Source organism: Pelobates fuscus, chromosome 6 (genome assembly GCF_036172605.1).
Source record: "Pelobates fuscus isolate aPelFus1 chromosome 6, aPelFus1.pri, whole genome shotgun sequence".
Lineage (NCBI taxonomy): Eukaryota > Metazoa > Chordata > Amphibia > Anura > Pelobatidae > Pelobates > Pelobates fuscus.
The window spans coordinates 278,910,115-278,928,058 of record NC_086322.1 but is presented as its reverse complement, the minus strand read 5'-3'; the positions used below and the strand labels follow the sequence as shown (position 1 = coordinate 278,928,058).

The 17,944-nt window shown below is 43.9% G+C and overlaps 1 protein-coding gene across 3 annotated transcripts; it reads right to left on the bottom strand.

Annotated features, from left to right (window-relative positions):
* Window positions 1-7,157: 7,157 nt before the first annotated feature.
* On the bottom strand, window positions 7,158-15,695 carry LOC134565851 (eukaryotic translation initiation factor 1-like). 3 transcript variants are annotated; one of them, XM_063425520.1, is made up of 4 exons: window positions 15,657-15,695; window positions 13,743-14,167; window positions 13,450-13,551; window positions 7,158-7,321 (listed from the first exon to the last, which is right to left on the bottom strand). In XM_063425520.1, the coding sequence occupies exons 2-4, from the start codon at window positions 14,019-14,021 to the stop codon at window positions 7,277-7,279; spliced, it is 426 nt and encodes a 141-aa protein (XP_063281590.1). In that variant the 5' UTR covers window positions 14,022-14,167; window positions 15,657-15,695; the 3' UTR covers window positions 7,158-7,276. The 3 variants fall into 3 exon arrangements, with proteins under 3 accessions (XP_063281590.1, XP_063281591.1, XP_063281589.1); XM_063425521.1 differs by lacking the exon at window positions 15,657-15,695 and adding an exon at window positions 15,315-15,362; XM_063425519.1 differs by lacking the exon at window positions 15,657-15,695 and adding an exon at window positions 15,016-15,221.
* Window positions 15,696-17,944: the final 2,249 nt, after the last annotated feature.

Sequence of the window (17,944 nt, the reverse complement as noted above, 5' to 3'; positions counted from 1 at the left end):
ATCGTCATGATATGTTTTACTGCACTAAAACACCAATATTTGTTTTCAGCGGTGTCTTGCAAGTACAACAGTATCTGGCATGTACACGTCTTAAGTGGGGTTTTGGAAAGTTACAGGGGTCAAAGATGAGGCTTGCAAATAAAATGATCTGTACTTTCTGTCTGGGTTGTCAAGCAGGTCCCTCAACAGTGGCTGATCTACCGTGGTCACAGCTGCGGCCAGGCCCGTCAATCCAGGAGGCCCGGCCGCCCTGTGGACCCCTGCGACCGGGTCCATCACTCCAGGGGGCGCGGCTGCTCTGTGGACCCCTGCAACCGAGGTGCCCACCAGCAATGTGTTGCGGCCATGGCCCACGCGGTGTAACCGCCAGGGGTCGCTTGTTCAGGGGCCCATCGCATGGCCCATGTTGTTAGGGCCACCCGATGGAAATATCCAGGGGGGCCCCAGTCAGCGCTGAAGCACTTTAACAACGAGACCTGGCCCCCTGCGATGACATCAGAGTGACAGCCCCGGTCTGACTCCCATTAGCCTGAGCCACTGGACCCCAGGGAAAGTTACCCTCCTGCACCTAAAAGGTAGGAAACAGGAGGGTGACTAAACCATTTTGCATGTGTGTCTGTATGTATGTGTGTCAAAAAAAAAAAATCTCAGACACTCACTGTGATACGTCAAAGCAGCTGTTGACCCATACTCAGTTAGCACCCTGTGATTTTAAGGATTGAGTGCAACCCTTTTTTCTCTTTTGATGTATGTGTGTGTCTGTTTGTTTGTATGTGTGTATGTATAGGTCTCTGTGTGTGTGTGTGTCTACATGTATGTTTATGTCTGCATGTGTGAGGGGAAGTATGGGGAAGACTATGGGGGGCAGGGCAATTTTCACACCGGGGCCCCATGCTTTCTAGATACGCCTCTGTCCCTCAAAATACAGACATCCCAACTCTCCTGGAGATACTGGGAGTCTCTCGCATTTTGAATGCGGCTCCCAACACCCGGAAATCACACACACAGTCTAATGTACAGTTTATGTCAGATTGTGTGTGTGATTTCCAGGATATTGTATATGATTTGCAGGCCCCCTTGGCAAGACTTGTGGCCCTGTTGCGCTCTTAACGGGCTGCGGCACTCAACATGGACCAGGTTAGTTACTGCAGCCCTTTAAGAGCGCAACAGGGCTACTGTAGTATCAGCTAGCGGGGAAGACAGCCTGTCACTTCCTGCCAACTTTGCAGAGCGCAGCAAGGAAGGAATGGAAGGAGGCTGAAGGCAGCATTGAGACAGGAGAGGCTGGGGTGAACTGCTGCATGCTCACTCCCACCATCACCAGGAGTCAAAGCAAGCCACCCTCCTGGGCACAAAAGGTAAGCTATCAGGAGGGTGGCTGCAAATTTAAACATTTTAACATGCTTATACGTTTCTCTGTGTGTATGTGCCAGTGTGTGTGTATGTCAGATTGTGTGTATTTGCCAGTGCATGTATCTGTGTGCCAGTGTTTATATCTGTGTGCCAAGGTGGGTGCGTGTGTACACATTTGTATTCCTGACGCTATTGTGTTAATTTAAATCACTTTGTTTACACAACCCTAGTCACACCTCCCTGCACAGGCTTCCTAAAAAATAACCTAGATGTTATAGGTTCCTTTACTGCTCAGTCTGTTGAATCTAGAACGTGTTGTTTCCTGTCAATAATCTTCAGGAGCCTTCTGTGTGTGATTAAAGTTCAATTTACAGAGCATGGATACAAATGTCTAGAGCAAATTAACACCTGATTGAAAATAAAACTTTTGTTTTTTCATGCAGGCTGTGTTAGTCACAGCCAGGGGAAGTGTGGTTAGGGCTGCATAAACAGAATCTAAAGTGTGTTTTAACTTCTAAATTGAGAGGTGAAACTGCCGGGACATTATCTTTAAATAACCTAAAGTTCTTTGGCTGCCTATCGTGGGTCTATGGCATTTATCTTCCCATTAACGACCTTCAAGATATTTATGGAGGGAGGTGGAAGCTTCCCTTGCAGGTCAGCTCCCAGCGCTGCCTAAAACCTTACATTTGAGCTATAGTTTTTTTTTTTTTTTACATAGTTACATAGGCTGAAAAAGAGAAAAGCGTCCATCAATTCAGCCTCTCGTCTTTTTTTGCTGTTGATCCAAAAGATGGCCAAAAATCCTGTTTGAAGAGTTTTTCAATTTTGCAAGAAACTAAGGGGAAAAAAAATCCTTCTTGACCCCAAAATGGCAGTCAGATCTCCCTTTGTATCAAGAAGCCTTTACACCATCTATTAAACATGATATCCCTGAATATTATGTTTTTGCAACTAAGCATCCAGTTGATGTTTAAACATCTGTACAGACTGAGAAAACCACGTTAAAAATTGGAAAAAAATTAAGTTCCCCACCCCACACATTTTTGCTTATAATAAGCTTTATACATTCAGTGCAGCTTATTAAAAAATAACTAAAAATAAATTCATATATCAGTCCTGTTAAATGTTTACTATGATTAGGATCTAATTTTTTTTATATAGTTAACACAAACCCTATACCAACACCCACACTAATGATATACCAACCATATCCCTTACCATATGCCTAACCTAATATTACCACCCATAACATTACACTCTCTAAAATAGTAGTAACTCATACCCAGCAATCCACATTACCCTACAGGCCTACACTAACCATAATCCCACCGCTCACTCCAAGATGCACTATAACTTCTGATTTTAGAAATGTGTTTACCATTTAACACAATATACGGTATAGTTGTTTGTGACCGCCATCTACTGGCAATTTGTATCATTACACTTACTGTAATTAGGAATGGAGCCCTGTGTCCCAGCAGATAATAGAGAGATCAATGCTGACAAAGCCCAGCACCAGTGACATTTGGCTAGGGACAAGCTGTGAGACCCTGCCAAGGTCTATTCAATCCCCCGGAATGTCTCCCTGAACTAGCCTGCAACCCAGAAAAACTGAGCCGAGCGCGATTGCCCAGCCTCTGTTTTATAAATGATGTTAAAATGCTCTATGTGGTGCTGACTTATGTGGCGCTGCATAGACCTCATCGGTGAGTCTGGGGTCACTAAAAATGACCCAAGCTGACTAACAGGAGCCCCATGTATCCATTTTTACTTGGTGTTAGTGATGTGAGCAGGCATTTAAATGCCTATTTAAAGAACTACTTGCGACACTGCAAGCAGCTCATCACAAAGTCTAGGGCCCCTAAAAATTGCCCCACGGGGACCCCAACGTATCCATTCATACTTTGTGCTCCCTTGTGAGAGTTTAAATGCCTATTTAAAGAACTACTTGCGACACTGCAAGCAGCTCATAACAAAGTCTAGGGCCACTAAAAATTGCCCCACGGGGAACCCAAGGTATCCATTCATACTCCCTTGTGAGTTGATATTTAACCCTGCTCACACCAAAGCCAACTCTGTGTAAGACATCATGAATTCTCATATCAGGAAGGGGTAAATCACTTTTGTTTCCGTTTAGGACGCCCTAGACACACCTCAGGGGATGTCTGTGATTGGCCAAGGATGTCAGCGGACTGCTTTTATCCTATAACAAAACTTATTGCTGGTCTGACTAGAAGGAAGTTTATAGTCGCTGCCTTATCCATAGCTCCAGTAAAGTCTGGGCTGGTGGAGGCCAGGGACCCTTATTTAGTGCTAAAGCAGCACTGTCACTACCCATGAAAAATGAGTATTTCATAAAGATGTAATCTTTATGAAATACTCACGACTGTGTTGGAATTTCACTGAAATTTCAACCCAGTCAAGAGATAAACAGAGACAAATAGGGTCTACTTTATCTTTATATTTCTCCTCCACCTGACTCTACTTGACACAAGGTTGAGCCTAAGTGTTAATGCCTGGAGCCGACATCAGTGACGGCTGAGGGCATTGACTTGTCTATAGAGGATACCATAGTCCTCAATGCTGTCCTCTTGCCAGTGCAGAGGAGAACCACACTGGACCAAGATGGTGGCACTCATGAGGGACAGGTTCAGGTAACTAAACTCACCTTTACCTTCCTTCCCTCCCGGGCCACGAGACCCCCAGCAATGCTGTCATCACTGGGGACTTTGCCAAAATGGTGACAGTGCCACTTTAAACGGCTTGAAAATGGTTTAACACTGGGGTCTCCAGCACTATTATCAATTAATTGTTATATAGTGCTTACAGTACCACTATAAGCACACTTTGCAAGAAGACAAAAAAAAAAATACAGGCTCTTTTTTCAGAAAGTGTGTAGGAAGATGTGAGCGCCACAGCTAGGTGAGGTTTGGCCAGAGATCTATACACAATGCATACCTTCCCAATATCCCTATTTAGGATGCACAGTACCCAAATCCATAGCTCCCTATATTTTTTCTACTGTAATGTACCTCATGTGCCTCTTTTCTAGGTGCATAGTATCCCTTTCTGAGAGCTCTCCTGCCTTCTCAACAAGTGTTAACCCAGCTTGCTGACCTCTTTTTCAGTTTCCCCATACACCTATTCTCTGCCCTTATCCCCCACCATTAAAAACAACCTATATAAACTGTACAATAAATCAGTGTAAATATTAGTCGAGGCTTTGTGAAGTGCCATTTTATATTCTATTTATATTGTTCTGCTTCTCTCAAACCTAGTAGAAACACTTCTGATGTTAACTCCTTCAGGGACAGACTCAGTCACAGTAGAAGTGTGGCCACACTTGCTGCAAACTAAACAGCTGTTTTATTTATTATTGCTATTTATAAAGCGCCAACAGATTCCGCAGCGCTGTGCAATTAGTGGAGAAACGTACAATATACACAGACAAATACAAGAGGTAGAGAGCCCTGCCCGTAAGCTGATATCTAGCCATTGGAGCTCTTTTATACAAAGTGCTTGGCTAGATGGCCCGTGAGCTTACAATATAAAGGAAACCATGGGGATTTGAGACAAGATGTAGCAGGGGAAGTTTGGAGGTGATGGCTGAACGAGTTAACAGAGAAGCAGCTATTGGTAAGATGTTAGGGGAATGAAGAGGTAATTGGGTGAGAATCTCAAACAGCTGGAGGAGCATGCTATATATTTAGGGGGACTCTCAGTCTTTCACTGAGTTGAGTGAGGCCTGAATAACAGAGAATAAGATTGAACAGTTATATGGAAGTATTTACAACTGGGGAGGAGAAAAGAGTGGGGGGGGGGGGGGGGAGGGGAGAGGGGTAGAGTATCCATGTGTTCTATACTATCGAAAAGTTTAGCAAACAAATTCTATCACCCAAAATATTAATAACTGTCTACATGAAATATTGGTCAGAAACATTAAATGACTATAATACATACTGCATGAACAGAATATTACAAACTACAGGTAAAATGGTTACAAATCTATAGTAATACATGAGAATGTTAGCAATCCAGGAATACAGGAGGTGGAATATCTTCCAGCTTCAGTCAGTACCTGTTGACAAAAGGACTGTAGCAGGCCCTAAGAATTCCAGGTTTAAATGCCATCATCCATGTATCTTTTCCAGCAGCTGCTTGTGTCTCACTATCTCCATCCCATTTGTGCCTGTGTCTTTCCAATACCTTAGAGGCCTCTCCCCCTACCCCCAGATCCCAGGTAAGTTGTGAGTGTTCTTAAACCGTAAACTTAATTTAGAGAATGCAAGGGCACTCTTGGTACTATACATGACAACAGCAGACTTTAGTGGTTACAGTGTGCCTTTATATCTCCCACCTTTGGTCCACAGCCATCACCAAAACCCATCTTTTATTTACCTGCAGAACATACATTGTTTTATTCTGTCCTTCCTTCTCATAGTTTACATCTCTCTCGACTTAAAGGACCACTCTAGACACCCAGACCACTTCAGCTTAATGAAGTGGTCTTGGTGCCTGGTCCAGCTAGGGTTAACAACCCCCCTCTCCCCCCCCCCACCCCACCGTCGGAAGCCAAGTTATGTATCAAGTCAGCTTTTGCAAGTAAAACAAAAATGACACCATAGTGCTTATACAACATCCAAGTTGTGTGATAGATTAGCAGTGCTCGATAAATTGAATCCAGACATATCAGTGAATTGTTACTTATTTACCTTTACCAGAAAGAGACTTAAAATGCTTAAATTGAAAAAAGTTTATTTAACCAAGATACTGAATACATTTACAGCTTCAAAACTGAAAACTCAAAAGCCTGTTTCGAGACAGTCTACAGGAGTAGGTCAGCTTTGCTTCTACATCAGTCCAAAACAAATTGCTTCCCTTGCTCCAAATTGGTCCTTCTAAACAGCAAACTGTTCAAATGAGACAATCAGAGCGGCATATTACCCCCATCTTCTCTCTTAATGATAGTCCCCTACCATTACAACCTGTGTAGCCTTTGTTACATTCTCAACACCACTCACACTAGAAGGACTGTTTCCTTATAATTAAAATGTACAGCTTCCTCCAGTACAACTGCTCCCAACATCTTCTCTGAAACAGGAAAATCTGTTAGTTTGCACAAGGTCAGGGCTAGCTAAACCTTTCCCTCCCACTGTTGCCAGGTCATGTTATCCAGCTATGTGCCTGCCTTATCTCCCCTCTCTTCTTATCTCCCCCCCCCCCGTAAGTTAGCAGCAGCCCCATTTCAAGATTATCAATCTGACTCATGTTGCAATTTCTCCAGATTGCCAATATGAGCTTCTAGAGAAGCCATTCTCTTACATCTACCACAGGAGGTATGGACCCTGGATGGATTCATCCACATATGCATACATTTAGCAAGATGTGCACAGAGTTAAATCTTCAATCTTACCAACACCCATTTTCAAAGTTATCAAAAGCAATACATACAGAAAAACAAAATATTTACCTTGTTGGTTTAAACGCCTGTTTAAGTCATACGTAAAAGACTATTTCCAAGCAACTCCAAGTGAGCATGTTGACAGGCTTACCATTCAGTCAGACCCACTTTACAGCAGAGATTCATCCCATCTTTAGGCATGCTTAGAGGTCACATTACCTCACCACTAAGATGCACATACAAGCAATATTTTGTATATTTATAAATCCTTACCCACCTAGGCCATAGCACAATGGGACCTGTAACTGAAGGTACAGACTGACAAGACAAAAAAATTATATACTTTTGTATATGGTCTCCAGGACAAGTTCATGTTTTAACAAAGTTACCCAAGTTTTTTTACAGTCCTCAAAGGGGCAGCATTTCAATAGCCAAGTTTTAAACTTGAGACAAGAAGGGTTTGTTTTTTATGCCAGAGGAAGTGCTTTAATTTTAGATGCAGACAATAGGTTTTGCAGCTTAAGACTCAACAACATTCAATTGGTCATCCTTGGCAAGTCCAATCTAAACAAAAGAAAAGGAAAAGGGTTAAGGTACATTGTATAACACAATTAGCAACACAGCTTAAAAATTGTACTGAAATCCTGCAAGTTTCTGTATATATTGTTACAATTAATGAGACCTGTGTGTCTCATTAATTGCTATGCTGTTCACTTTTGACCTAAAGGGACACTAGTCATCAGAACTACTACAGCTAGTTGTAGTTGTTCTGGTGAGTATAGTCAGTCCCTGCAGGCTTTTTAAAGCGGCACTGTCATGCCGAATCCCGTTTTTTTTTTTAAACCCCCTCCCGATTCCACTACATCCACTCGACCCCCTAGTCACCCCCAAATGCCCCTAAGTCCCCCACATTACCTCTTTTTAATTCTTTATCTTCTGCCCGGATCTATATTCAGGGCGCCGCCATCTTTGTGTGGGTAGGTGAAGTCCCTATGGGACATCTACCCACACTACACAGACTGAGATTCCCGCACATGCCCAGTGAAACACCTGGACATGCGAACGGGAATTTCATCTATTCATTCATTCATTCATTCATCAGACAGACGAATGAATGAATAGAAAAAAAATCAGATGAACAAACTAACACTGAGTATCAGTGTTCGTTCAGTTTATTACAAGGAGGAAGCTACCGGCGTGCAGCTGCCTCCTTGTAATATGTAACTATACAAGCTGCAGGGAGCAGAGCTCCCCACCACTTCATAAGCCCCCCAGGTCCCCCCGTCACTCTATGGGGGTCAATATGACCCCCATAATAGCATAAAATCTCCCCATGTCCACTAAACAGTGAGCAGCCTGTGGCTGCTCACTGTAAAAAAACAAAATGGTAATAAGTGTGGGGGGGGAGCCAATGTCCTCCCCCCCCCGGCCCCCACCCTGCGCGGTGGGTGGGGGCCCTAAATGACCCCCCCCCCCCCCCCCCATCAAGGTGACTAGGGGTCCCAAGCCCCTAGTCACCCCCCCCCACCCAAAACATTCTATCCCCTACCTACCCCTCTCACCCTAAAAATATTGAGGGGGGAATAAAATAACTAACCTGTAAAAAAAAAAAAAATAATAATAATTAAACTTACCATTTGACGTCTTCTTTTTTCTAAATTCTTCTTTCTTCAGCCCCCCAAAAGGCCAAATAAAAATCCATCATACCCGTCGCACTTGACACAGAGCATGTGATTGGATGGATTTCAAGCCATTCAATCACAGTGCTCTGTGTCATTTTACAAGCGTGGGAAAATTCCAAAGAACTTTCCCACGCTTGTAAAATGACACAGAGCACTGTGATTGGATGGCTTTAAAACCATCCAATCACAGTGATCTGTCATTTTACACAGCGTGGGAAAGTTCTTTTGAATTTTCCCACGCTGTGTAAAATGACACAGAGCACTCTGATTGGCTTAAACCAACCAATCATTGTGTTCTAAGCCTAATTGCAGGGCGGGGCAAGGCTTTATAAGCCTTGGCCCGCCCTGCGGAGCTCAGTACGCGGCGTGCCCTCCATGGGTGAAGATGGATTAATTTTTGTTTGCGCTCGTTTTTTGTTTTTTTTTGCGACGGGTATGATGGATTTTTATTTGGCCTTTTGGGGGGCTGAAGAAAGAAGAATTTAGAAAAAAGAAGACGTCAAATGGTAAGTTTAATTTTTTTTTTACAGGTTAGTTATTTTATTCCCCCCTCGCTATTTTTAGGGTGAGGGGGGTAGGTAGGGGATAGAATGTTTTGGGTGGGGTGGGTGACTGGGGGCTTGGGACCCCTAGTCACCTTGATGGGGGGGGGGGGGGGTTCATTTAGGGGGCCGGGGGGAGGACAATAGGTCCCCCCCCCCCCCAATTGTTTTATTAGGGCCCCCACCCACCGGGCAGGGGTGGGGGCCAGGGGGGAGGACAGTAGGCCCCCCCCCCCTAATTGTTTTATTAGGGCCCCCACCCACCGCGCAGGGGTGGGGGCCAGGTGGGAGGACAGTAGGCCCCCCATCTTTAACCCCGTGGGGGGGGGGGGGGGGGGGGGGGGAGTGTTTATTAGTTTTTTTTGTTTTGTTTTTTACAGTGAGCAGCCACAGGCTGCTCACTGCTTACTAGACATGCCCCTACTCGCGGTATAGCGAGTAGGGGCATATTATTTACTAATACTAAGTAATCTTTACTTAGTATTAGTAAAGTTGGCTGAAAGACCAATTCAGGTCTTTCAGCCTTTTAGTAGATAGCTCCCTGATACCGTGGGAATTAGGGAGTTATCTACTAAGCGGCTGCAAGATGCAGCCGCGTCAATTAATAGGATCGGAGTTTCATTCATTAGAATGAAATCCCGATACAAACAAAGTACCGAATTGCATCCCAACACCAATGGAGAAACTCTTCTCATTCTGTTAGGATGCAATTCGGCAGTTTTGCCGGCGTTCTGTCTAAGTGACAGGACGTTTGGCAATACTGACAGGAAGCATTGTGGGAACAGGGAGGAAAGCTAGGGATCATGGGAAAATTGCTCTGACCAGCGGAAATGAAGCACACTTTGCTCCTCCGCTGGTCTGAGCTGGTCAAGCGGAGAAATCCCATAAGACAAAGAGTCCCTACTTTGTCTTATGATTTTAAAGAAAACTAAAGAAGACAGGAAGAAAAGAATATATACACATAGAGTAGGGGAATATCTGCTAAATACAGACAATAGAGAAACATAGCGTTTAACTGTGTGTGGGACAGATATTAGTATGTAATCACAATTGGTCACTCACAAATTTGTAGAATTAAAACAGCCTTAAGCAGTATCTTTTCTTTCAGTGTCCAATGTGGTGTTGTCCCTCCTCACACGTTCATCACAAAGTAGATGTATGTATCTCAAAAGAGAAAGATATATACAAAGATGTAGTGCACTTCCAGAGTAAAGTAAAAAAGTATTTAATGACTTACATTGAAATATAAAAACAAACAGCTTGTCACCATACGTCCTATGCGTTTCGTCCCAAGTCTGGACTTCCTCAGGGACTTGGTGCAGTAAAGTGCAATGAAAAATAGCAGCATAAAATACAATCCCCCCTCCCAGTCCTTATATACACCCCCTTTGAATGGTGAACGTCCATCAGCTGGCTTTCAATTCACTTTTTCGCGGCAAGGAACCCGGTGACGTCATCGCGTACGTTACGCTGTTGAACCTGGTGACGTCATCGCGTCCGACGTGTGCGTTTCATTTTGCGTTCCACCGACCCGGAAATGGGTCCCGGCCGTTAGCTAGTCGTTCTTGCGATGATGTGTTAGCTCAAAACATATGGGTAAAGGAAACCGGGGGGAGAGGAGAACAATTAAAAAAAAAAAACTCTGGATGGCACTACTTGCAAGAGATGTGGAAATAACCTCTATATTTACAATATGGTCTATGTTTATAATACAGTCGATATTTACAAATCTTACAGATACATTTGTTTTAATGATGAGATCTGTATAGGGACATATGTTATCCGTTCTGCATACATTTCATACATGTTTCATTTGATGGGAAAAAGTCAGTATTTACAAGATAGGAGAAAAGAATGCAAAACAGAGGTCTATATTGCCACTATTAGATGTAGTGTCCATCTGTAATGCAGTATCCATACATATAAATATTAATGTACATACATATAAATATTGATGTGGCTGGTGAAACCCATTTATATTGCACTTCTGTCTCTTTCTACTTAAAAGGTGAATAAAAGCCTTTTGTATTTTCCGATCAGATGATTTATTGAATATCACATTACCTATAATTAGAATTTTATGGAGAAAAGGGGGGTTTTATTAAAATAAAAAAATATAAAATATAAAAAAATATATAGAAATAGACTTAAAAATAAAATAAAAATAAAATAAAATAAATCAAAGTAAAAATAAAAATAAAAATGAAAAATTGAAATAAAAATAAAAATAAATATGAAAATAAAAATAAAAATGGAAAAATAAATAAAGAAATGAAAATTTTTTTTAAGTCTATTTCTATATATTTTTTTATATTTTTTTATTTTAATAAAACCCCCCTTTTCTCCATAAAATTCTAAATATAGGTAATGTGATATTCAATAAATCATCTGATCGGAAAATACAAAAGGCTTTTATTCACCTTTAAGTAGAAAGAGACAGAAGTGCAATATAAATGGGTTTCACCAGCCACATCAATATTTATATGTATGTATGGATACTGCATTACAGATGGATACTATATTTAATAGTGGCAATATAGACATCTGTTTTGCATTCTTTTCTCCTATCTTGTAAATACTGACTTTTCCCCATCAAATGAAACATGTATGAAATGTATGCAGAACGGATAACATATGCCCCTATACAGATCTCATCATTAAAACAAATGTATCTGTAAGATTTGTAAATATCGACTGTATTATAAACATAGACCATATTGTAAATATAGAGGTTATTTCCACATCTCTTGCAAGTAGTGCCATCCAGAGTTTTTTTTTTGTTTTTTGTTTTTTTTAATTGTTCTCCTCTCCCCCCGGTTTCCTTTACCCATATGTTTTGAGCTAACACATCATCGCAAGAACGACTAGCTAACGGCCGGGACCCATTTCCGGGTCGGTGGAACGCAAAATGAAACGCACACGTCGGACGCGATGACGTCACCAGGTTCAACAGCGTAACGTACGCGATGACGTCACCGGGTTCCTTGCCGCGAAAAAGTGAATTGAAAGCCAGCTGATGGACGTTTACAATTCAAAGGGGGTGTATATAAGGACTGGGAGGGGGGATTGTATTTTATGCTGCTATTTTTCATTGCACTTTACTGCACCAAGTCCCTGAGGAAGTCCAGACTTGGGACGAAACGCGTAGGACGTATGGTGACAAGCTGTTTGTTTTTATATTTCAATGTAAGTCATTAAATACTTTTTTACTTTACTCTGGAAGTGCACTACATCTTTGTATATATCTTTCTCTTTTGAGATACATACATCTACTTTATGATGAACGTGTGAGGAGGGACAACACCACATTGGACACTGAAAGAAAAGATACTGCTTAAGGCTGTTTTAATTCTACGAATTTGTGAGTGACCAATTGTGATTACATACTAATATCTGTCCCACACACAGTTAAACGCTATGTTTCTCTATTGTGTCTGTATTTAGCAGATATTCCCCTACTCTATGTGTATATATCTATTGAAGACAAGAGGAAGTCTTCGGGGATCTACCGGGAAAACTTCACCTAAAAAATATTAAGGGAAGTCCTGGTTTGTTTTGAACTATTCATTTTTTTCACTGGGTTGTGTTCACATATATTGTTGTTTTTGTTAGGAAGAAAAGAATAACAGATCCCGAGAGAGGGGGAGAAGAGGAAGAGATTGAGGAAAGGTAAGTTCGGCATGACAGTGCCGCTTTAATGTAAAACACTTTCTTTTAAGAGAAAAGGCAGGGTTTACATTGTTCCCTAGGGACACCTCCAGTGGCCACTCTTCAGACAGCCACTAGAGGTGCTTCCTGGGGCAGTGCTGCACAATGGTCAGAGTCTCCAGGCTTTAATACTATAGGCAGGGATGTATTTACCACAAGGCAAACAAGGCATTTGCCTAGGGCGGCACTTTTATGGGGGGCGCCAAAAAATGCCACCCCAAGCTCCCAGACAAATGCCTTGTTTGCCTTGTGTTCTGGGGCTGTCCACCTTACTGTGAGTGTAGCTATCAGTGTGTGTCTGTGAGTGAGAATGGGTGTGCCTGTGAGTGTGTGTATGTCATTTTATGTGTATCTGAGAGTGTGTGCCTGTCAGTGAGTGGGTGTGTCAGTGTGTGTCTGTCAGTGAAAGTGTGTGTTGGTTAAACAGTGTGTGCCAATGACTGTATGTGTGCCAATGACTGTATCTGTCAGTGAGTGTATATCAGTGCATGTATCAATGAGGGCATGTGTCTGTCAGTCAAAAAAATGGCCCTGACACGAATTGGTGGGGGGGGGGGGGGGGGGGCAAACTTAGATTTTGGGGGTGCCCGAATTTAGTCATGCCTAGGGCAGCACAAATCCAAAATACACCACTGACTATAGGGTCAGGAATACATGTTTGTTCTCCTGACCCTATAGTGTTCCTTTGTACTCGGAAAGCTGGAATTTACAGAAAATTGTAGTATTAAGTACAATTTGCAACAAGAAAGCCAATATGTACCTCTACAAGGAACTGGCAAGCATTCTTGCGTTGATCTCCCGGAAGCTGGATCATCTCTCCAAATATTGGATGTTCAACCACAGCACCGTCACAAGCAAATTTCTGTAGCAAGAATTAGATAGTTAAAGCAGAAAATCAAAGTACGTTCTGGGCATCCAATTTTAAAGGAACACTCCAAGCACTGCACTAAAACTGCAACTACTTAAAATGGCACCATAATCATTACATTGCTTTGAGTGTTCCTTTAACTTCACCATATAGAATAAAAATGTTTTTAAATAAAGGTACATTACCTCTTTGAATGCTTGAACTAGTTTTTTCTTATCGTGTTCATCAGGAATCCCTTGAATATTTGTAAGAGTTTTCCTGCCGTTCCTTTGTTGAAGCTTTACACTGATCACCGGTTGTACGTCCTTGCGCCCCTTTTGGAAGTTACTAATCACTGTATGCTTGGAACACCCCACAAGACTTGCCGTCCTGGAGACACTCAGACCCAGCCGTCTAGCCATCTCTATTTGGCCCTTGTCAAAGTCACTCAGTTCTTTTTTCTTCTCCATTTTTACTGCTTCCATGAAATTCAAGAACTGCCTAATATATCCCACACCTTGACAGGTGGGATTGTAACAATATAATCAATGTTTTTCACTTCACCTGTCAGTGTTTTTATTGTTGTGGCTGATCAGTGTATGTGGATAGAATCATCTGTTAGCAGACGGGTCTGGAAGAAAGTCAACATTGAACATGTCAATTGCTGCAAGACCCAATGTATTCCTGGGCACAAATTATACACACTATGCATTATATGAAGTTCTGCACAGCATACGTTTTTAGTTACATATTAGGCAAGAAAAAAAAATAAACACACACACCTAAGTGATACATTTAACAGGACACTATAGTCACGTGATCCACTTTATATTAATGAAGTGGTGTCTGGGTGCAGTGTCCCTGTCCTTTTAACCTTCCAATGAAGACACTGCATTTTTTGTAAATAAACTGCGGTTCTTTACATTAAAGGGTAAAGTCCACTGCAAGTTACACTTTAGGTGCTTCTGCAGCACTGACTTGAGCGCAGGACCACGTTTAAAAAGCACCAGGTGTGGTGCCACACATGTCCAGGGCTTTACTAACTTTCTTTTTGGTTAGCGGTCTAGTAACACTGGTGGTCCTGCGGTCAGGTTTTGTATTCTTTATATTTGGAGTTATTCATACTTTTTAATCTTTTCATGTCCATATGATTGGACCAGTACAGCAGTGTTTTGCCATATGTATTTATATTTTTTTGATTTCAATAAATGTGAATTTTCTCTACAATGTCTTTTTTTTTTTAAATGTATTTTTGGGCATTATCCATAAATGCAGACCAACAAATTTGTTCTGTGTGAAGTATCTTTCAAGACCCTTCTTCATCCTTAAAATGATTTTATAACAGAATTAATATACGCAAACTCCCTCACTTCCATACTAGTCTTAAAGTGGCAGGGTCACCATCTGGTACGTTGCACAATTTGGGGGGGGGGGGGTGGGGGGGGTGGATGGAAGAGAGTGTCAAAGGTGACTTTATACCTGAACCTGTCCATCATGGGCACCACCATCTTCTCCTGACGGGTCCTCTTCAGACACCGGGGCAGACGTCACTGCTGAACTCCCGTGCATGCGTGAGAGTACAGCACTGAGGTCTGTGGAGGATCCCGCCAAGCCCTACTAATCTGAACCTGTCCCTCACGGGTGCCTGGCATGTCCTGTTCACCCAGCGCCAGGCGCTAACATCACTGATGGAATCTCGAGAACGCGTGACACTGCAGCTTTAACAGTGGCAAAGCATCACGGGAGTTGTAGTTCGGTATTTATGTGGGGGTGTATACCTTTAAGCCGACACATTCCATCAGTGACGTCAAAAGGAGAAACTGAAACCACCCAACTTGTTAAACAAAACATTAGCAGCAGAGAATGAAGAGAGGCCACGCCCACTGCGTCACTGGGAGGCGCGGTCATACGAGGGCACGCCTTCTGCGTCTGACGTCACGCCGACGTAATGAAAACTACATACAACGTAACAAGGCTACACCAACGATACAGCGATATCACCCGATAACCGATATCCACAGAAACCGAGATCTGGGGGTAAAATGGCGCCGGCCGGGTGTGCGCTCAGATCAAACAGTTGTTATTACAGAATGTTATTAATGGCGGAGGGAGAGACTCACCGCTGGGCTGGCGGTTTCCTCGCTGTGGGGGCGGGGCGGCAGCCGAGCTGGGAATGCCGCAAAGGGCCCTGTTTATTAGCGCAGCCTAGTCCGTGACGTCAGCCCGCCAACGTTGACGCTTGTTTGCCTCTGGTAAACGTCTCTTGCTTTACGGCTGAGGCCATGGCGGCCATCTTGGGAAAAGGCAGATCTGGTTTATAGAGAACTGGCAGGATGTCCTGCCACATTCAGATTCCTATAAGAACGTGAGAGACTGGATCCAGGTCTCCCAGGTCCATAGGCAGGGTGCCAGTGTTTGAGGGCATGTCTCTGGCAATGTGTGCCAGAATATCCCTGTGTGTGGGAAGCTGCTTGTGGTTTTTGTATGTCGTGATTATGGTGCAGCAGTGTTTGGTGTGTAGAAGGTGATTGTGTAGGTGACTATTCGGTGACTATTCCGTACCTCCTATCCATTACGATGAGCCAGTCCTGATTTTCTGGTCCTGTCCCGCTTTTGGGGACACTGTCCCCAAAGCATAGCTCAAGCTCGTCAGTGCTACAGAATTTGCTGGCGCTATATAAATAATAAGGCTTGAAACCCATCCAATCACAGTGCTCTGTGTCATTTTACAAGCGTGGGGAAATTCCAAAGAACTTTCCCACGCTTGTAAAATGACAAAGAGCACTGTGATTGGATGGCTTGAAATCCATCCAATCACAGTGCTCTGTGTCATTTTACAAGCGTGGGAAAATTCCAAAGAACTTTCCCACGCTTGTAAAATGACACAGAGCACTGTGATTGGATGGCTTGAAATCCATCCAATCACAGTGCTCTGTGTCATTTTACAAGCGTGGGAAAATTCCAAAGAACTTTCCCACGCTTGTAAAATGACACAGAGCACTGTGATTGGATGGCTTGAAATCCATCCAATCACAGTGCTCTGTGTCATTTTACAAGCGTGGGAAAATTCCAAAGAACTTTCCCACGCTTGTAAAATGACAAAGAGCACTCTGATTGGCTCAAACCCACCAATCAGAGTGTTCTTAGCCTAATTGCAGGGCGGGGCAAGGCTTTATAAGCCTTCCCCACCCTGCGGAGCTCAGTCTGCGCGGAGCCCTCCATGGGTGAAGATGGATTTTTTTTTTTGCGCTCGTTTTTTTTTTTTTTTTTTTAATTGCGTCGGTTATTATGGATTTTTATTTGGCCTTTTTTGGGGCTGAAGAAAGAAGATTTTAGAAGAAAGAAAACATCGAATGGTAAGTTGATTTTATCTCATATTTTCTTTTTTACAGGTTTTTAGTTAATGGTCCCCCCTCATTATTTTTAGGGTGAGGGGGGTAGGTAGGGAGATATTTTTTTTTGGGGGGGGGAGAGGGTTAACTAGGGTCCCCCCCCCCTTTGTATTTAGGGCCCCCACCCACCGCTCAGGGGTGGGTGCCGGGGGGGACAATAGGTCCCCCCCCTTATTGATAATTTTAGGGCCCCCACCCGCCGCACAGGGGTGGGGGCCGGGGGGACAATAGGTCCCCCCCCTTATTGATCATTTTAGGGCCCCCACCCGCCGCTCAGGGGTGGGGGCCGGGGGGGGGACAGTAGGTCCCCCCCTCATTGATAATTTTAGGGCCCCCACCCGCCGCACAGGGGTGGGGGCCGGGGGGGGACAGTAGGTCCCCCCCTTATTGATAATTGTAGGGCCCCCACCCGCCGCTCAGGGGTGGGGGCCGGGGGGGGGACAGTAGGTCCCCCCCCTTATTGATAATTTTAGGGCCCCCACCCGCCGCACAGGGGTGGGGGCCGGGGGGGGACAGTAGGTCCCCCCCCTTATTGATAATTGTAGGGCCCCCACCCGCCGCTCAGGGGTGGGGGCCGGGGGGGGACAGTAGGTCCCCCCCTTATTGATAATTTTAGGGCCCCCACCCGCCGCTCAGGGGTGGGGGCCGGGGGGGGCAGTAGGTCCCCCCCCTCATTGATAATTTTAGGGCCCCCACCCGCCGCACAGGGGTGGGGGCCGGGGGGGGACAGTAGGTCCCCCCCCTTATTGATAATTTTAGAAAGCGAGCTGAGCTGTCAGTCAGACAGCTCAGCTCGCGAACGCGCATTCCGCGCACATGCGCGGTAAAGTGCTCAGGTTCTTCATAGGGCGGCATTCAATGCCGCTCTATGAAGAACGCGATTGGTCCAGCGCGAAGCCGTCCCATTGGGCCCCGCGATTTCGTCATTTTGACGAAAAAGGGGGCGCGGCCTAGCGGGGAGCTCGGCGCTGGAACGGAGGTAAGTTTTTAATATAAAAACACCGAATTTTTTTTTT